At 44.8% G+C, this 20,502-nt stretch overlaps 2 protein-coding genes across 6 annotated transcripts in view; one reads left to right on the top strand and one right to left on the bottom strand.

The window, feature by feature from the left end:
- KDM2B (lysine demethylase 2B) overlaps nucleotides 1-4,259 on the bottom strand; it is a 115,307-nt gene extending 111,048 nt beyond the window's left edge. For 2 of the 5 annotated variants that reach the window (XM_069870953.1, XM_069870954.1), the window contains exon 1: nucleotides 3,617-3,695. In XM_069870953.1, the coding sequence (XP_069727054.1) occupies nucleotides 3,617-3,637 (21 nt within the window). In that variant the 5' untranslated portion in view covers nucleotides 3,638-3,695. Of the gene's footprint in view, nucleotides 1-3,616; nucleotides 3,696-4,172 lie in introns of those variants that run through there. The other 3 variants (XM_069870951.1, XM_069870947.1, XM_069870948.1) reach the window with 3 other exon arrangements.
- A 1,304-nt stretch (nucleotides 4,260-5,563) lies between these two features.
- Nucleotides 5,564-20,034, top strand: LOC138728055 (calcium release-activated calcium channel protein 1). Its single transcript, XM_069871042.1, has 2 exons — nucleotides 5,564-5,764; nucleotides 16,452-20,034. Exons 1-2 carry the CDS (start codon nucleotides 5,651-5,653, stop codon nucleotides 17,016-17,018), a joined length of 681 nt encoding a protein of 226 aa, XP_069727143.1. The 5' UTR covers nucleotides 5,564-5,650; the 3' UTR covers nucleotides 17,019-20,034.
- The last annotated feature ends 468 nt before the right edge of the window (nucleotides 20,035-20,502 follow it).

Raw genomic sequence — 20,502 nt, 5'->3', positions numbered from 1 at the left:
AGTAAATGTTTCAGATATATCACAATTTTAATCTATAGATCTCCGAATAATATAAAACATATTTTTAACCTCAAGACAGAAATTATGCTTAGCGAACTGTAATTCATTTTACCATTGAAATAATAATGTAATCTGTGTATTAATAAAAAAAATAAAACCTAAAACTTAAAAGAACTGGAAAAATAAGAAAGAGGAGGGGGGTTAGGATGTGGAAGATGACAATATCCACAGCTGCATTAGATAGGATAAAGACATTGAGAAGCAATATTAAACTTGTGTGCTTGAGGACATGTGTTAAGTGCTGGCAGATGAGTGTTCCGGCTCGTTTCCCCTCTGAGCAGGTCAAGCCGCAGGTTTCCAGCAGTGCCTGGAGCTGGGCCCTGTCAGGCAGCGCTTGGCACCCGACAGCCCGCAAGGCTGGATTTCTTCAGTCAAAAATAGGGGGAAAAATGCTTCATGTTTAAATGCTGTGAAAAGAGAGTGGCGATTGTCAAGAAAGGGGCTGGTCTGAACTGAATTAATCAAAAAATCCAAACAAAAAAACCCCACTCAAACTTTTGCTGGATGTTAATGTAACTTAAATTATTCAAGATCTAATCATGACCATGTGCTGGATCCTGACCTTGTTAGCTTGTAACCAGGAGCTGTTATTTAATTAAATTTGTACTGCAGAGCTCTTGCTAAAGTAAGAACTAGAGTGCTGTGGAAGGCTTTAGGAAGAAATGGGTTTGTTTCACCCCTACTGAACTTTCATATATAGTTATTTCCCATTGGATTGAAGAGAATGAAATAATGAATGAATGAAATAATCTTAAAAGATTTTTTGAAGTGCATTTTATGCTGTAACATCTACTAGTCCATATGTCACCTTGGGTTAAGACGGAAGAGTAGATATTTAACAATTTCATTTATGAAGGAAGTTAAAAATTATAGTTTGACAGATCAAAATCTTTCCTCTGCAGAAATTCCACCAACTCAACCTTAAGCTGTACTTCAGATGAGATTTGCAGAGATGCCTGCCTTAACTTCCTTGCTGCTTTGGACTGCAGACAAACCTTTATTTGCCTTTGGCAACCACTACTTCTAATGTGTTGGGTTTTAATGCAGATGTAACACAATTTCCATTTTGCAGTAACCTGCTTTGGTTTGGGTACAATCACAGGAAAAAATGCTGGTGATGATTTGCATGGGAAGCTGGAAATATGTTTAAGAAAAGCTGCTATGCGGAGGGTAGCACCTTTGCGTGGTCAGTACCGTATCACATGAATCATATGGTACTCAGTGAACTTGTTCAGTCCTCCTACAGAAAATACATAAATACATTCTTAGCAGGGAAAAAAAATATATGAGTATCCTTGTGACAGTGTACAGATTTCCCAGGGCTTTCTGGAAAGGGACTTGGACTAACGCTACCTGCTTCGATTGTGTTCATGCATAAATGATTCAGAGAATGGGTTGACGTTACTTCTAATTAGGAGTAATAACAGCCTCCTGCTGAAAGCCAGCTCCCTTTCTCTTGCATCATGTATGTCCCCTGTTAGGTGCAGTCGCCGTGCAGGGTCAGTCAGTTCAGTGACCTGATCCAGCAGAAAACTCACCCATTAAGAAAAAAAAAAAAAAAAAAAGTTGTTCTTTTTTTTCAGTAGGCGAGTTCACTGAAGCTCTGTGGCCATTTGACCGGTGTAATGGACAGGAGGGAGAGGAGAGCGGGGGGAGGTGAAGGAAGAGTGCAGGACTACACCCTTTTGGCAGCCTTCTGCAACTGCACTGAGCAGAAGTTAGGATCCAACCGCAGCTTTGAACTCCACCAGGATTTCAGGAGAACTCCCTGGAGCATTTCGAAGAGTTAATTAAGCATGACTGACTCTTTTTGTTTCAGCTAACTCTAGAGTGGCAGTATATAGGTGTGTAATAATGAGTAATTAGAGTTGGAAATAAAAGAATTTATCCTGTTTAGTTTGTACCTCAGAATGGAGCTGTGAAATGGAACATAAAGGGGAAAAGGGTACGCTGCTACAATCCTAATGTTTTAGTTGCAGGAGAAGGCTTGGTCCTTAACATATGTTTTCCTATTTAACAAACCTTTTTTTTTTTTTCCTGATACAAAAGGGAACAAAGCTTATTTTAAAAATACAAAGATTAAAATTACACGAGCGTGGTTTGGAAAAGTGGATGAGATTTCTTTACTGATTTGCCAGGTCCTTTTCCGTACAGTTTCCTTGGATGAAATATGAACTCAACAGTTCAGTGTTGTTGTATCTTTCAAAGCCCCTCCCAACAAACAGGAATAGGACTGATGGGCAGAAGAACAGAGGAACAGCGAGTTCAAAGAGTCTATTTTAATACAATTATTTAGAAATGCACTTAAAGTCCTTCTCAGCTGTGCGTCTCTTGTAGTTTGTTTGTTTGTTTTAGAGAAATCTGATTTTAGGCAACAGTTAAGACCTAGGTAGTATTTGTGCAGTAGTAGTCACCCATGACGTTACAGTTCAACCATAATTTTGTGCAGAAACAAGAAGAAACAGGGAACAATCAATCTTGGTTTTGTACATAAACATTTTTCATAGCTTATGAGCAGCAATGCAAAATATTTTTAAGTTTACGATTCCATAGAAACAAAATGACAGAGACTTGAATGTTTGCTTGAGATGAGGAGGAAATGTTACATTACTGCTTTGTGATGGTTAACATTTCTCCCAAGTAAAATGTGGTAATGAAATCACAATATGGTTGTTACTCATCGCTTTGCAATGCGGTGCTCAGACAGCCTAAGGCATCAGTGGGAGACAGAAAATGACAATTGTGGTGATGAGGTCTTCTGGGGTTTTAAGAATTAAAGCACACTGAATAAAAAGCAGTGGTTTATAATGCTGACCTAGGCTGGACTTCCACTCAAATGGATCCTGTGCAGTAGTACTGTCACCCATAAAAGAGAAAGGAGACAAACACTCCATGGAGTCATTGATAGAGCTGCGAAGGCTTTTATGGAAAGACTACGTCAAACGCATTCTCCCACAGAGGTGGTTTGATGCCCCCGTAGATAAAAATCCAACCAAAAGTTGTTTATAACAAGAAGACAACTCCATTTATTTCCTCAGAAGAGAATGAGATCAAATCTACAGGGTAACAAGGTGGTTTCAAGGAATGCCTCTGAAGACTTTAAGTCGTTAAGATTTTTTTTCTTGGATGCTTCAACTATGTCTTTTACAAAAGAACGCAATGTAAATGAAGAGTATTAAGTGACCTAGGTTGGTGTAGACTGTTCTCACCTTTACAGTGCATAAGTAAATGAACGACGTTGCAAATCAAAGATGGGAAGAGAAGAACAAAGCAAAAAGGTTAAAGAACATGTACCACGTTTTTCTCACTTCTAAATAAGGTCAAAAATGCAAGAGAAAATGACCAATGCTTTTCATTTCTAATGGAAGTAGCATTGCAGGGATTCAGCTCCTGTGTGACCATCCACGTGCCTGTAAATAGTAAAAGTATCCCTGTCCACTATTATTGCTACTGCTAAAATCAGGTTTTTCTTACTAGAAATTGATACCAAAAGATTTGTTTTGTGTATGCCTCTTAATTCTCCAGACGCACAAGTCTGACATGGCACAAGTCTCACCTTTTCAGAACTTATCTTCATAGCTGTGCCATGGATTTGCCGTGGAGTTCTATGTGCCTCGCCTTTCCCTCTGTAAAACAGAAAAAATAAATTCTGGTTTAAAGAGTTTGCGGGAACGTGGTAATAAAGTCTTTCAACAGTGGCATACATACATTTAAAAGTTCTATCAACTGCTTGCTTATTAAGAAATGAGTTTATCAGGAGCTCCGGCTGTGAAACCTTTGCTACATGATGAGCAGTTTGGTGGATTGGTTTTAATTGGAATGCTCAGACTGGTTTAGATCCACAGGACAAATACAGATTATATACGTAACGCAAAAATGATCAAAGGCCTTGAACACCTCCCGTGATGAGAGGCCAAGAGAGCTGGAATTGTTCAGTTTGGAGAAGACTCCAAGACCTCATTGTGGCCTTTCAGTACTGAAAGGGGGCTTATAAGAAAGATGGGGGAAAACTTCTCAGTGGGGCCTGTAGCAATAGGACAAGGAAGGGGTGATGGTTTTAACTAAAAGAGAAGTTTAGATAGAATCATAGAATAGTTTGGGTTGGAAGGTACCTTAAAGATCATCCTGCTCCAAACCCGCTGCCATGGGCAGGGACACCTTCCACAGGATCAGGTTAGTTAAGATATTGAAAGATAGTAAAAATTAGTAGTTTTTTACTCTGAGGGGAGGAAGGCACTGGCAGGGGTTGCTCAAGAGGCAATGCCCTGTCCCTGGAAACACTCAAGGCCGGGTTGGATGGGGCTCTGAGCAACCTGATCTGGTTGAAGGTTTCCCTGCAGGGGGTTGGAGCTGGGTGACCTTCATGGTCCCTTCACCCCAAACCCTTCTAGGACTTTTTCAGGAGGGACGAAGCGGCTGAGAAATGACTTGGGGGGGGGAGGGATGTGTTCTGAGGGAAGACAGCGGGGTTGGAGCAGGGGACACCCCTTCCCTCCCTGCCCCGAGCACAGGGGCAGCCACTGCGGGTTCCCTCAGCGCTGCCCCGCCTTTGACACCCCCCCCCCCCCGCAACACGGGCTGTTCCCTAAACCGCGCAGCCTTCACCTCCCTTTAGCCCCCGGGCGCCATTCCCCTGAGGCGCGCGCAGCCCCCTCAGCGCGAGCCCCCTCAGCGCGAGCCCCCTCAGCGCGAGCCCCCTCAGCGCGAGCCCCCTCAGCGCGAGCCCCCTCAGCGCGAGCCCCCTCAGCCCGCCCGCTCCCCCCTCAGCGCCCCCCAACCCGCGCAGCCCCTCTCAGCGCGCAGCCCCAAAGAGCTCAGCCCCTACCCCACCACGCAGCCCCCTCTCAGCGCTCCTTTACCCCGCGCAGCCCCCTCTCAGCGCTCCCTCCCCCTTACCCCGCGCAGCCCAAAAGCGCGCACCCCCCCTTAACCCGCGTACCCCCCCGCAGCCCCCTCTCAGCACGCACACCCCCCCCTTACCCCGCGCCGTCCCCTCTCAGCGCGCACCCACCCCCCCGCGCAGCCCCAAAGCGCGCAAACCCCCTCTCAGCGCGCAACCCCAAAGCGCGCACCTCCCCCCGCGCAGCCCCCTCTCAGCGCTCCCTCCCCCTTACTCCGCGCAGCCCCAAAGAGCGCACCCCCCCACATACCCCCCCTTACCCTGCAGACCCCCCCTTACCCCGCGCACCCACCCCGCTCAGCCCCTACCCCACCACGCAGCCCCCCCCCGCGCAGCCCCAAAGCGCGCAAACCCCCTCTCAGCGCGCAGGCCCCACCCCGCGCAACCCCAAAGCGCGCAGCCCCCTCTCAGCGCTCCCTCCCCCTTACCCCGCGCAGCCCCCCCTTAACCCGCGTCCCCCCCCCGCAGCCCTCTCTCAGCACGCACACCCCCCTCACACCCCGCGCAGCCTCCCCCCCCACCTCAGCCCCCTCTCCGCGCTCCGCCCCCCGCCCCGGGGCGGTCCCGGAGGGCGGCGGGGGCCGCGGGGCGAGGCGGCGCGCAGGCTCGGGGCGCGGCGGCGCGATGGGGCGGTAGCTCGGCCGGTGCCCTCGCTCTGCCGCCGGAAGGAGCCGCCGCCGCCGCAGCCCCATGAGCCTCAACGAGCACTCGATGCAGGCGCTGTCCTGGCGGAAGCTCTACCTGAGCCGCGCCAAGCTGAAAGCGTCCAGCCGCACCTCCGCGCTGCTCTCCGGCTTCGCCATGGTGAGCGGGGGCGGCGCCGCGGGACCCGGGCCGGGGGCGAGCACCGCGGGCTGCCGGGGGCTGCCGTGCCGCGACCTGCCGGCTGCCGCTCGGCTCTCAGCCCGCCGAGCAGCTCCGTGCTGCAAGCTTACAGCTGCCTCCCTGCTTTTACCCCCCCAACAGCTCCGTGCTGCAAGCTTACAGCTGCCTCCCTGCTTTTACCCCCCCAACAGCTCCGTGCTGCAAGCTTACAGCTGCCTCCCTGCTTTTACCCCCCCCAACAGCTCCGTGCTGCAAGCTTACAGCTGCCTCCCTGCTTTTACCCCCCCAAACAGCTCCATGCTGCAAGCTGATAGCTGCCTCCCTGCTTCTACTCCCTCAACTAGCCCCATGCTGCAAGCTTACAGCTGCTCTTCGGCTTTTATCCCGGCCGAACAGCTCCATGCTGCAAGTTTACCCCCCCCCCCCCCAGATATCTCTATGCCGCGAGTTTACAGCTGCCTCTCTGCTTTTACCCCCACTAAATAGCTCCATGCTGCAAGTTTACAGCTGCCTCTCTGCTTTTTCCTCCACCAAGCAGCTCTATGGTGCAAGCTTGCGGCTGCCTGTCGGCTTTTACCCCTTCCAAGCAGCTCCATGCTGCAAGTTTACAGCTGCCTCTCTGCTTTTACCCCCCCAGACAGCTCCATGCTGCAAGCTTACAGCTGCCTCCCTGCTTTTACCCCCCACAGCAGCTCCATACTGCAAGTTTACAGCTGCCTCTTTGCTTTACCCCCTCCAAACAGCTTCGTGCTGCACACTTACCCCACCAGACAGCTTCATGCTTCATGTTCCTAGCTGCCTCTGGGCTTTCACCCCCTCCTGGTGCGGGTTTCTCCCGCAGGACACGCGGTGCGAGCTCAGCGGGTAGTGTTCGGTGTTTCGCTTCTCTCCCCGGGGTCAGGAGCGCTCCCAGGGCTCTTCCCGAGGCTCGGACACGCTTGGAAGCTGCTACTGTGCCTGATTTATCTGAAACTGATTAAAGTTGACCGTTTTCCTTCAATTGGCACTCATCTTTGGTCATTTGCACTCGGGATGTTTCTAATTGCGTTTAGGGAAATCTTGGATGTTTGGAGTTTTGTGGTTGTTTTTAGAAATATTTTTTTTCTTAGTAGAAACGTGGTGTTTTGTTTGTTTTTTTTTTTCTTTCGGGTTTGATACAGAAAGTAGTCCAGTGGCCATAATTGCCTCAATTGAAAAGTTCATATAGATTGAAATATGTTAACATACAGGGTTTATTGTGTGTCCAGTCCTCTCATGTCCTGAGCTGCCAACTCTGCAGTCAGCCCCTTCTATTCATCTGTGTTAAAAAGACTTCATAGTTATGAATATGGAATTGCACAGCTCTGATTTGTTTTTTTTTTTAGCTAGGTAAGTACGATACTGAAAATAAAACTTGACAAATAAGACCCTCTAAGGTTGGTTTTGGAGTTCTAGAAAGTGAGCATCCTTTATCAGGCCTGGGCAGCGTGCGGGGATGCTCCCCATCAGTCCTGTGCAAGGAGGCAAAGGCTGGTTACAGAATGTATTTCCCATTTACATGCGTATGTATAAATTTTCCCGGCAACCTTATGCATCTTCTGTTACTTTCCGAGGTCTAATTTTAATGTTAGGAAACTTTGCAACAGTCAAGACTTGCTGATTTGGAGCTGGCTCCAGCTTCTGCTTTCCCTTGCCTTTCATATTAGTCAGGATTGCAGAGGTAATTACAGGAGAGACATCCGTTTAGCACAAATCATTCCTCACACAATATGTTATCGTTTTCAAAGAAAGGACAGTGTCTGAGAAACGCTGCTTTAAGGAAAACATGCTATCTGAGGGACATTCTGTCTAACTTTCAAAACCCACAGCTGCTTAGATGAAACTTGACTGTAGTTCAGCTTAAATCAAAATATTCCGCGTTGAAATATTCCACATATGGTATGAGGTACGTTCAGCTTCAAGATCTGCTCTCCCTCAGAGCCATTGTTCCAGTTGGAGGATGCTGTTTGGAGGCACAGCAGCTTTCTGACGGTCAAATAAATGTCAGTGTCCTCCTTCAATGGCTAAAAACAGCCTGCAGCTCCTCAGGGGTGATGGGGGATTGCTGTTCCTTTGACTGACGGGCCACTGTGTGTGCGCAGCAGCTATTGGAGTTGGTTCTCCTTGGGTAACATCCGCCTGGTAGCTCATCCCCCGCTGCTGCTAATGAGTTTTCCTTATTGTCCTCTTCTGCTGTGTCAGTGCAGTTTGTCAGGGTATTTTCTTGGGTCAGGCTTTTATAGTGAGAGTGAAAAGATGGGAAAGCCTCTGTAGTTTGTTGATTTTTACCTTGGTCTAAGGCAGGTAACATCTGCATTAATAAAAACAGTGTTTAAAATCATATTTAATCTCTTACATCCCTTTGGCTGTTCTCTGTGCGCTGTGTGGACTCTCAGACACCCATGGGTGCATGAGGTGAGGCTTTGACTTTCTTGATTCTCTAGAAGAATTCTAAGAGTTCAGTGTCCTGCAGCTTTTGAATTTATGTTGTTTATGTTTTGAATTTATGCCCTGCTTTTGAATTTATGTTGTTTATGGTATTTCAGGAAAAAGTAATTTTGTTCTGATTAACAAAATCTGTAGCTGGGAATGTTACATGTGAACATTCATCATATTTCAATTTTCCTCTCAAAAAATTCCACTTTTTTTCTTCCTTTAACAAGGTCATGCTGGAAATCAGCTTGTAGCCTCCGTGGTTTTGGTATGACAGAGTCCTGTAGCTTGGACTTCCTCATCTGTTTTCAGAAGAGCTGACTTTAAAGTATTTTTAGATTTCTTTTGAATAACTGCTTATCTTTTAAAGTTGTCCTTCACAATTTCTGCCTTGAAAAGTGGGGCCGTTTTTCTGCTGTCACGCCTGTGCATTGTGCATTGAATTCAGCAGATTCTTTGGCACCTGATCTTTGAACAAAACGCTGCTAACATACAATCTAGTCTTGGATCTGTAGCTTACAACAGCCGTTTAGCATCATTCTTCTGTTTTCCTTATACTAGAAAGAAAAAGCCTAGATGACACATCCAAGGCCACCCAGTAAATTGATGGGAATTGTCAGGAGTGGAATGTGCTCATTTCCATGCTAGCCCCACTGATCCTTGACCTTTAATTAAATAAAGTACTTCTGTCCTCTAGTATGAGCTAAGCATCTCTGCAGCTAAACTGTTCTTTTATTTTAGACTAATTTTGTGTATAACCACAGCCGTTTTGTGAAGCTGGTTCCCCGGAGACCCCAGTTCAGTGATCTGTGCTGAGGAGATTGCACGAGTCAGTGATGTGTAGAGCGTGAAATGCTCGGCCAGGTTTCAGGCTCAAGTGTTACGCTTCCTCGGAGATTGATGAAAAACCTGTTTTACAGTTTCATTTCAGAGCTACTGGATATTAGCAGGGTCTGGAGATTGCAAGCTGATGCTAGAGCTAAGTGCCCACCAGGAAACCTGAGCTTGTACTTTGTGCAGGTTTCCATGGATGCTATCACCCAATGCCATGTATTTAAGAGGAAATCTAGGAAGCTTATACTCTTGCATTTAGTACGCTTTTCGAATTTATGGGTCCAGCAATCCTTGGAACTGCTAGAGGTAGAGAGAGAAATTGTAGGGTGCGAGACGTATGTAGTCCATGAAGGAATAGAGGGTTCCTTCCATGCACCAGTGGGAGTGTTGAGTATTTCTCACTTTGGTGTTACATCCCAGATAGTGATGTATGATTTTTTTTTTTCCCCTCCATGCCTGTCTGTTTCTTAATCCAGTTTATATGAATGCTGGAAATACCATGCAGACTGTATTCCGCATTGCAAGCACTTGCTCAGCCACACCTACAGTAGCGGTACGAGAGCTCCCGGGCAGGCAGGCTGCCAGGAGGCTATTGTTGTTGGAACAATTAAACTGACTTGTTGGCATCATTTTGTCTCCAGGGATGCATCACGCAGTAGTGTGACAATGTCACGATACCAAGAGTTGCAAATAACATAAGGAAGTTGTTAGATCCCAGCAGTCATCAAACTGAAGGACTAAAGATCACCCCTCCAGCTAACAGGTCTGTGAAAATACCTGAGTCTAAATTAGGGTCTAAATTATCCAGCGCCTGTGGCTGCCTTGGTTATGTTTAGGATTTGGTGGACATTCGTTACCAGAGAGCACGCTTCTGTAAATGCCTCTAATGTCTCAAGCTGGCTAGACTGTTGCCTCGTTAGTAATAGATATGCCTCAAATATTGAATATCATCAAAGAACTGTCAGCTCTTGCTGTTGAAACGGAGCCAACACTGTCTTCTGAAGACAGCTTCAGTCATGTTTTGTGAAAGACTGACTGTGCTGATAAATATTTATGAAACGGATTTCCATAATAATCCTGGATGTTGGAGTTTTGCTAGGTAAGACCCAGATCCTGCTGCACAGGTGCTGGATGCAGCGCAGTCCTTGTCCTAGCAAAGGTTATCTGCGGTTCTAAGTACTAAAATGATCTCTGTAGAAGTTGTTTTAGCTGTATTTAACTGGGTCGCTGGTAGAGTAACACGAAACAGCGGCATTTTGTAACCTGCAGGAAAGTGTTACAGGCCCAGTTTCATGGCTTCTGCCACCACTTATCTATAAGAGCAATAATGATATAAAAGGTTATATGAGTTATCTTCCCACATATAAAAGGCCTTTTCAGTTTCAGTCGTGAAAGCAACAGTTTGTTGCTCCTTTGAGTATCCCCGTCTCAAGGTTGTAGATGAGCAAGCGGGGAGTACTTGGGGCTTTTCGGTTCTGTGTCTCACAGTGCGACTGGCTGCTGTAGTTTAGGGGATGTAAAGGCGATACCAAGTCACTGTTTCTTCTACCGGCTGTGGTGTCTGGCCTTGTGTTATACTTATCAAACAGATTTACTGTAAATAACACTGTGTAGAGATATTGCATTCTCAAGGTGCAAGAATTCCAGTGACACAGGGCCTCACCTTTTCACGTTTGCTAGCGAAATAAAGTTAAATCCTGGATTTGTATTCCCAGCTTAGTGTTAGCAAATATTAATGTCTGTTGCCATTCTGCAGCATGTAATAACCCAGAGAGTCAAGATTCTAGACTAATGGATCAATGATGCTCATATTCTTTTCTATATAAAACCAGTAATAAGATCGTTATTTTGACTTTTTTACTTTCTGGTGACTGATTCTGGCTCATGCAGATTCTTTTGATGAGCTGTTTATAACTTAATGAATGGTGCAGACAGTCTGTGGGAGCTGGCTCTGCGCCTCCATCTCTTTAGAGTGAATAGTACTGTCAGGAAAACAGCCTGGCTGACTCCGGAGCTGAGGGGACAGCCAAGGGAGTGCTGGTTTCCAGCGATGCCGTGACACCTGTCTCGTTCTCCGTTTTCCCCTGTGGTCCCACACATAGATAAACAATGGGGTAGAAAATGGAATTTGTTATTGAAATAACTCTGTGATGTGAACCTGAAGGCTTGGAGAAACCACTTCGGGGGGGGGAGCTTCTTTTTCCTGCTAAGAGTAGTTAGTGTGTGCTGTGAAGAGTTACTTGCACTGGTAACTGTATGGATAACTAGGTGTAGTCAAGTCTAGGCCTGGCTCCAACAAGTGAAGGTAAGAAAATATTTCTGCAGATCGGTGTTGACTGAAATATTCCAGTGATCACCATGCACAATTTTACCTTGGTAAAATTTCCTATTTAGGAATGGGAGCTGTGGCCAGGGAAGAGGAGATGAGAACAGTCTTCTGAGGGTGTACATATAGTTCTAGACTTGTGTTCATTAACAGGTGGTTAAGTCTTTAATAAGACGGGTGTTTGAAGCAGACATTGCCCTTTCTGAAAGGGTTTTGCTTGTTACAGTCTGTGAGGCAGCTACCTGCAGGAGTGGTAGACGTGGTAAGAATGTGTTCATACCAAGAACCAGCATTTCTCAAAGTATTCCATTAGATGGATCATTATGAGATTGTCTATATTTAAACCTAGCAACTTTTAATACGGTTGGTTACTTGCTCTGTGATTCTTGTCTGAACGTGTCAGATACAAAGGACAGGAGAGCACATGTGGCTGGAGCCTTAGGGTAGTCAGATAGCATCATGTGGGGGGCAGGAGGCAGATCGACTGCAGCTCCCTGGTTACAGAATGCATTTAGCTAAAATCGGGTGTCCTGGAGAAGTGGCCATATGTGTTCTTCAGAGCTGTGATCAGCTTTGAATTGGCTGTGGCTCTGTTGAAGCTGTCAGTCCTTGACATGCTGAACTCAGTCGTGACTTGCAGCCGGATGTTAACGCTAGTATTTGACACCACGAGAGAAAGTACGATGGTTACAGCGCAGACTCCCAGTGCGGGTTATATTCCTGCTGACCAGAGCTGTCTTTGCAGGGAAGGAGAGGAGAGGAGAGGAAGTCATCTACAAACAGCTCATAGATAAGACAGATGTACTTTGAGATAAGGCATTTTATTTCCTTTCCTCTACAGCAGTGGCTACTGATTCTGGAAAGATGTGAGCCTGTGATCAAGTTGGAAATCTCTTGGCTACTCTGTTCTCTGCTGTTGCTATTACATACGATAACAAGGAGCAGTTACCTTTTTGTGTGTGTTACAAGTCTGGAGTGTCAATACCACCTGCTACCTGTGTGGCCCTTACAATTAATTTATGTCTTGCTGCTGTGGTAAAAATGAACAAGTGACAGACCAGGACAGTTGCTTATCCTGCATTTCAGTAGCAATATGAACTGCATTTTGTGCTATATATGTGACTGGTTCTTTATAGTAATTGTTAGTGCTAGTAAAAACTATTTTATTAATGTATCACAGCTCACTTCTTGCATGGGAGTATTCAGATTGCCATGACTTTGTAATCCAGGGCCATCAGAAGCCTTAACATGATTGTGTTCTCATATTAAGTTATCTTTGAAAGCATCTGAGTGCCCACTTTCTTTAGACTTAGGAGAACTCCAGCCCTGCTTGCTAACATCACACGAATCCTTCAGTTTTGTTATGAAGCTGCAGCTCAGATTTGTAGCTTTGTCCAGGGCTGTAGTAAATCTGTCAGTCATATCTGTAAGGGTGATCTGAAGTTAAAGTTAGCTCTTCCTTGAGCCAGGGATTAGACCAGAGGGCCTCTTGAGGTGTCTTCCAACCTACGTTGCTCTCTGATTATGCAGCAACGCAGGATGCTTGCAGCGTGGTAGAAATCACACGGCAGATGTTCAAAGAATCTTTGGAAGTGGTGAAGATGCTGAAACATGTTGTGTTGGATACTGTGCAGACGTAAATGTCAGATCCTGCCCTGGGGCCCTGCTTCTGAACCATGCTGTGCAGAACCGCGGCACGTACCTATCCGTTCAGGCTTCGTGTGGGTTTGGATCACACCCCATTAGCTCACTGGGGTCCTGTTTTTGCAAGCATTACCTTACAAGAGAAGTTCCGATCTGTGCATTTGGAAACTGCAGTGAGAGCAAAGGGGAGGACTTCTGTAGCTTTGCTTTGCTGTTTGAAAACAGGCACAGGGCCTCATAATGAAAAATGGAGCTTTTTGTTCTAGGTGCCTGGCTCAAGCTTGGCCCAAGAAGTAAAGAACAGAGACTTGCAATTGAAGAGAGCTGGCGGGTTTTCTGCTGGTTTATAATGAAAGTTTCCTTGACAGTTTGTGGAGACAGAAAACTTGGACTGATTTTTCGCTTATAGGTCAAGTTGGAGTTACTCTGCCAGGCTTGAACACAAGGAGATTTTTCTGTGCCTCTCTGGAGACTTTGAATCCTGTAGGCTTTCTGTGTCCTACAGCCTTCCCAGAAGTCTCAATTTTAAATATATTTTGAGGTATCTATTAATCCTGAATGAATGGAAAAGAGGAGTGTTACTTTCCCACTGCTGCTTTTAGGGTGTTTCTAACACTGGTGTCAGCTACAGCTGGAACTTCATGCATTTTCCCTTCCCTGACAAGTATCTCTGTCCAGCTGGTTAACTTCAGCCTAATTTTTTACTGTCCTGTCTGTGAACCCATGAGAAACTCTCTTACGTCTTTTGTTTCTTACGCACTCACCCTCTAGCATCTATCACGTTTTCTCACTGGTCAGTTTAACAAAAGTACCAAACTCCCTTGCTAGAGAACTTGTGGTCTGCAAAGAACTGTGAGTGGCTGTGAAGCTCTCTTACGTGTCTGCCTTGTGAGGATACCCTGAGTGTTCAGCATGGAGCTGTCTTCATGCTCATCCTTTGAAGGGCTGAGTCTATAAAGCTGCGATCCCTTCAGGGACTTCAGGGCTGTGCTGGCATGAAAACTGCTGTGGGATGGAACTGAATTGGGAGAAGATGCTGAAACCAGTCCAGGTGTGTACGCCTTGTGGGATGCTCTGGTCTTTTCCAGGAGTCTCCTTTGGGAGCTTGCTTTTTTCTTGGTGCTTTTGGCCGTGTGAAGGTGTACGTGAGGCTTCAAGGCTGAGATGACCACCTGCCCTGTTTCTGCCTTATTCACAGCTTGTTAGCATCCCAAACTGAGAATAATCGGCAGTGCGTATGGCTACTCAGCTGCCAGTTTATTTTGCACATTAGAAGACTGGTGCTTGGGCTACCTTTCAAGTGATGTTAATGATACCCACAATTATTTTTATAGAGAGAGTGCGCTTGGAATTACAGTACGTAATTGCATGGTATGATTTGAACCGAAGGAAGTTACACCCTTCCTGCTTGCGAGGTGAATTGTGACAAGTCTGAAGTAACAGTTAACAGCCTTGCTGGATTTCAGAAAGCTCTTCTAAGAGATTATTTGGGGCCTACCTACTCAACAAGCTCCCTGCGCAAAGCAGGTCTGTGTTAGCGTATTTGTCAGCCGTATAAACTGAAGTTGTAGGTATTGCTGGGGTCACTCTTTCAGGGAGCGCCCAGCAGTGTTAAAATGAAGTCTTTTTAACCCAGGAAAACTTGCATTCCTAGTCTGGACTCTCCTTCTAATAGTTGTCCCTGTGGTTCTGGCAGTGGTTATCTAGGCATGGAGCTGTCTGAAAGCTGCTTGAATTAATCTGGTTTCTGCCAAGATGTTGTTTTGATCATGCGTATAGTTATAGACAAAACAGGTACATGTTGATTAAATGTAGTTATTTAGCATTTCTTTTTAGCTCAGGCTAGGCTAAGAAAGGGAAGAAAGGATTTCTTCTTGATGCTTTGTTGAAATGGGAAGAGAACAGTAGCTGCAGGACAGCGGTACGTTAGAAGAGTCTGACTGAAGTTCAAAATCAAATGCTTGATATCATTCTGACATGGAGATGTTGATGAATGTATTGTGGTTATGTTAATGTAAGAAGTTCTAGGATAAAGGATTAAAATGTCTTGCCATGCCAGGTGGGTTTGAGTATAGACGCACACCAGAAAAAATACAAATCAAAACTTAGCTAAGTATGAAAATGACTCCTTGGTGGTGAAGGATTGCAGTAGTTCTGTGAAAAACACAGGAAGCTCAACATCCCACGAGTACGTTGGGGCTTAATAAGCAATGCTGCAGAACAGAGACCCAACCACTATGGTTATCCTCTCAACTGTGATGTTTCCCATGGTTGAGGAATGGTATTTTTAACTCTTCGAGCAAGAATTGTATATGCCTTATTGTAATTTCTTGTTGTGTTTCTTGTAACACTTGGAAACTGCTTGCTAGTTGGCTGGGTACTTAAACTCATGAGGCTAAAGCTTTCAATAAAGGAATTAAAACACTGGCAAATGGCCTTGAATGCCTGTTGAAACATGTCTGAGCAAAACCCTCGGCTGGCTTTGGTGAGTTAACGGTTAGGAGTTCTGGTGTTCTGGAACATGCTGGTTCCGGAATCACAGGAAGAAGGGATCCTGGCTAGGCAAATCTTGGCTCAGCTCTTGGAAAATCTTGAGGTTTGAATATTCTCCCTATTTTTTCAGCGATCTTTGGGTCCTCGTTTCTTTGTCTCTCTCCAACCAAGCTGCCCACAGTGCATGGAATCTTCTTCACATCAGCCTTACGAGAATTCAGGTGTTTGACGTGTGCTGAGGGGCGAGTGCCGTCCAGACCAGCCATGGCCGGGAGTTATGGGCTAAACCTGTGTGGGTGGGGTTGAGTGAGAGAGAATAGCTGAGCACCCCATGGAAAGGTGATCTTTCTAATGAAAGGCTCCTGCTCTTCATAACTTAAACAAAGATGCAAAGAGAAAGGACCATTAAGACTGTGCTGGGCAGTCTGCTGCCTCACAGGCTTTCATGTTGGATACCTACTTCAAAAGATTTCATATGGTTTTCATTCTACGTATGTAAGGGACACACAACATTTCCCAGTACCCAGCAAAACTTATAATCTATAGTAAAAGACCAAAAGCTACCTCTACAAATAACACAGGGAAAAAGAAATGTTTTGCTTTAGGAGTCCAAGTATGTTGATCACAAAGTTCAGCTGGTTTGTGTGGATGAGCAAGGGGGTGGCAAGGGGGTCGTGCCGCTCAGAGCTTTTGTGCATGCTGATGGTTTGCTCTACAACAGAACAGTCAGCATGAAAACGGTGGCCTTTGCTCAGACCTAAAGGTGGACCTAATGAAAAGGGTGCAGATTGACATGAAGAGAAACCATTATTTTGTCTGGATCAGATGATCTTTCGGAAAGAGGATTTAAACTTAAAATAACCTGTAATCAAGTAACATGTAAGGTAGGCAATTACGTCTCTCTCCTTTCCTTTTCAGGTGGCTATGGTAGAAGTTCAGCTCGACACAGACCACGACTACCCTCAAGGTCTCTTGATAGCCTTCAGTGCCTGTACTACTGTTCTTGTTGCAGTTCACCTTTTTGCACTCATGATAAGTACCTGCATTCTTCCGAATATAGAGGCTGTTAGCAATGTGCATAATCTCAACTCTGTCAAGGAATCTCCTCATGAGCGTATGCACCGGCACATTGAGCTTGCGTGGGCATTTTCCACTGTCATTGGGACTTTGCTCTTTCTTGCAGAGGTGGTGTTACTGTGTTGGGTGAAGTTTCTTCCTTTAAAGAAGAAAACTGACAGCCCACTCCAGAGTAACAGTTCTACCATCACGTCAGGACAGGCAGCAGCCATTGCATCAACATCTATCATGGTTCCCTTTGGATTGATTTTCATTGTCTTTGCAGTCCACTTCTACAGGTCACTGGTGAGCCATAAAACAGACAGGCAATTTCAAGAACTCAATGAACTTGCTGAATTTGCACGGCTCCAGGATCAGCTGGATCACAGAGGTGACACGATCTCCTCAGCCGTTACCCATTTTGCGTAAATCTGTACTTAAAGAAAATAAACCCACTATTCTGTTTCTGCCTTGTTATGTCAACTCCCCTGTGGATGAACCGGTTGAACTGTTGATTACAGTTTAAAGAGAGATTATAAATGTTCTAATCCTTTAGAGAGGGGAAAAAACGTTCCTTGCATAAAGCTTTGGCTCTGGCATCTGAAGGAATGGATGGTGGAGCGTGCTTGCACTGTGCGTGCATCCCTCCTCTTGCGAACGCTGTCTAGGTCGCTTCTTGTTAATGCTGAGTGGTGGCTGTATGAATACATGGAAAATAACATTGTAAATTTGGGTATTTGTTGGGGATGGACAGAGAAATAGGGAAGGGTTTTTTTCCCTCTCTTTATTTGATGTTGGCATTTACTAGAAGATACTGCTTGTCCGATCCATATTGCATGGCATGATATGAATTACTTGGGATATGCAGCAATTAGCACTTTGTTTCAGTGCTAGTGCTGTTCTCTCTAGAAGGGCTGACAGATGGTAGAAGTGAAAGCTTTCCCACCACCTTCCCTAGTATATTTTGCTGCCAAGTAATTATTACTTTACTGATTTCTCCAGCGCCTTTTTCCCGTGGCAATTACACATTTTATAACTTGCTAAACACCCATGACTCGTCTTACTGTGATGTGCTGTGGCCACATGAGTAAGAATGAGAGTCTACTCTGCTCTTCCTTGGAAGAAAATAAAAGCAATAACTGTTTTAAAGTTCTCACGAGCTGGCACATATTATCCGGAGAGATAGGTTTGCCTGTTTCCTCTTTAGGAATCTCTTTTTAAAAAGAAGGAACTGGATGGAAATTACCACTGGATAATTTTTTTTGCTTGAAAATCAAAACCACTGCTGGTTTTCTTCAAAGCCAAAGCAGTAATTGTTTTGTACTTTTGTATTAAAAATGTATTTTTAATAAATCCTCAGATAAAAGCAGCAAAAGGTGCTTTCTCTGCATTGGATTCCCAAGTAATTAGCTATGCCCTGGTCTTCCTTGTTTAGAAAAAGTTGTCTCCTTGCTGAAGTGTTGTATTTAATAACTTGTTATACATTTTTTGCTTCCCAGGGATCTGGAAGACTCTTTTCTCTATGTAGATTTATTTATGAAAGTAGCTTATTTGTAATTAATATTGCTGCGTATTTTCAGACACGTGGCTGTGACAGTGGGGCTACTGTATCATTTTTTATGTCTTCCATAAGAAAAAACTTCCACTTTGTCTTTTAGATGAGAGGTTTGTCCATGAAAGCTTGCAGCAGTTCTCCTAGGCTGCTTTAGTAATTCTGCCCATGTCTAGAAGTGGAATTTTTTGGAATGCAGTTCTCCTCTGGAGCAGCTTTGGGCTTTAGTGGGTAAAAGCTGTTGGAACACGAACTGAGACAGGTCTCAAGTCTAATGGAACAAAACTTGACCTCCCTATTGTAGCTAACACTGTGGAATAGAAACGTGGGAGTTTGAAATTAGGCAGGAGTGGAGGCACCGCGACCGTGGAGCTGTAGCTGACGGTGCCTGGGCTGAACACAGTTAATCCCTCTCAGGCTCTCCCTGTTCACAGGCTCTAGGGCAGCAGGGTGGCAGAGCAGGTTTACTACCGAAGTGGCCTCGTGAAGCAAACGAGACGGATTCCTCCTGTCAGCCCCACTGCCGGGGAAAGTGTTGACAGGGTTGCCCGTGGTGTGTTTGTATGCTGAAAAACAACCATGAAAAAAACCTGCTGGGCTGTTTATCTGGCAGCGTTCTTGCAGGGGTGTTTTCTTAGTTCACAGGCAGAGAACAGCTTTCAACTTGCCATTTTCACAGGTCCTTCTGGCATGCAGATGCCAAACTGCGTTTCCTCTAGCCCAGGCGTTACATTATGTTCTGTCACTGCTGTGAGTCTGCTGACGGCGAGCACTGTGCGTACAGTCCCACAGGTGGTGGGTGCAGAGCTCGGGAAGGATTCTCTTAGTAAAGGCATTCCAAAACATGACATCTTGGTACTAGGCACAAAATATATTTTCCCATCTTTTGCTGAAATACTCTGTCTTGGGGAAAAAAGACTCTTAAAAATGCTCAGTAAAGGATGAAAACCTGACTCAGTATTCACGCTAGAGCAAATGGTTGCCCAGGTGCTGTTAGGCTGTCCATAAATTGGGTATTTAAAATTTACAAAATTGTTTTGAATGGAAGTCCAAAAAATATCTCTCCCAATGTTTTTTTTGTAAAATTACTTGCTGTTTTGGATAAGTAGCAGAATTCCTCTTTGTTTTGTGGATACCTTACAAACTGACAGAGAAGTGGGGGTGTTGTTTTGTTTAAGAAATCGATAATTACAAGCTTGCGGGGCAACCTTATTTTTAGATTTCTCAAGCTGGTAGGTTCTAAGCTAATGACACTGTTACTACAGCTGTTTTTCTGACTGTTTTCTGCACTTTAAGCCATTATATCAAGTGTGTTTCTCTCCTCTTCCAGCTGTGGAAATGGTCATGAAAGTTACACCTTGGGCACAGTCTCTGTGCAAGAGGCAGTAACCAGACCCAAACCCACGGATCTGAACATGAAGAGTGCACTTAACTTGGTTTTTTGTCCCTTATTTATACTAATGATGTTATGCATTTACCTCAAGCATTTTAAACATTGGTTATTGTATATCACTTATTTAGATATAAAATACATTAATGAAATAAAATATACTCAAATGTTGCTGATTATTTGTTATCCAGAGGCCTAAAATATGCTTGTTTTCTCTCTATCCCTTATCTCTTCAGCTGTACTGTGCTAATTTTAACAGTGTATTTCTGAAGATCTCTGAAATAAATTCACTTTACTCATTTCATTCATAATATGAAGGTAAAATTTCCTGTTCGCACAGGCAGGTATATAGAATACACCATTGTTGACATGTGTTTCTGTCAGCACTGCTTCACTCTTGGGACTAAGCGTGTTGTGGTATTATTAGGTTGGTGCAAAAATAATGACCATTTTTGTTGTTGTAAACTGTGATGCTTAGCTTGGATTAAACTCCTTTAACTGTGTTCATGTAGTACATCATTTTAAAGCGTGAAATTTGCTCTGATTAAGCTAATGGTTTTGGTTTCACTGTTTGGTTTTTTTTATATTTTATGCTGTCGGATTAAAAATGGGGAAAAAAGCAAATTTGAGGCGTTTTATTGTATGAGTTCAAAAGGAGGCACAAAGCAGTGGAAACTACAGCAATATCAACAAGGCATTTGGCCAGGGGATCATCAACAAATGTACAGCATGACAGTGGTTCCAGGAATTCTGTAACAGGAACAAGAGTGTTGAAGATGAGATGAGGAGAGGCATGAACGTCATATGATGGACGACAACCAATCGAGGGGCATTATTGAAGTGGACGGACACAAAACAACTGGAGATGTTGCAGAAGAACTCAACGTTGGCCATTCAACGGTTGTTCAATATTTGCACCAAACTGGAAAATCAGAAGAGCTCGACACAGGTGCCACACAAGCTGAATAAAA

Source organism: Phaenicophaeus curvirostris, chromosome 17, assembly GCF_032191515.1.
Source record: "Phaenicophaeus curvirostris isolate KB17595 chromosome 17, BPBGC_Pcur_1.0, whole genome shotgun sequence".
NCBI classification, from domain to species: Eukaryota; Metazoa; Chordata; class Aves; order Cuculiformes; family Cuculidae; genus Phaenicophaeus; species Phaenicophaeus curvirostris.
Note: the sequence above shows the minus strand (reverse complement) of the source record. Positions and strands in the feature narration are given on the sequence as shown.

Excerpts from the sequence above, each read along its gene's own strand:
- LOC138728055 (XM_069871042.1), top strand. The coding sequence starts at position 5,651 with ATGAGCCTCAACGAGCACTCGATGCAGGCGCTGTCCTGGCGGAAGCTC. Across the intron at positions 5,765-16,451 it reads TGCTCTCCGGCTTCGCCATG|GTGGCTATGGTAGAAGTTCA; the intron begins GTGAGCGGGGGC and ends TTTCCTTTTCAG.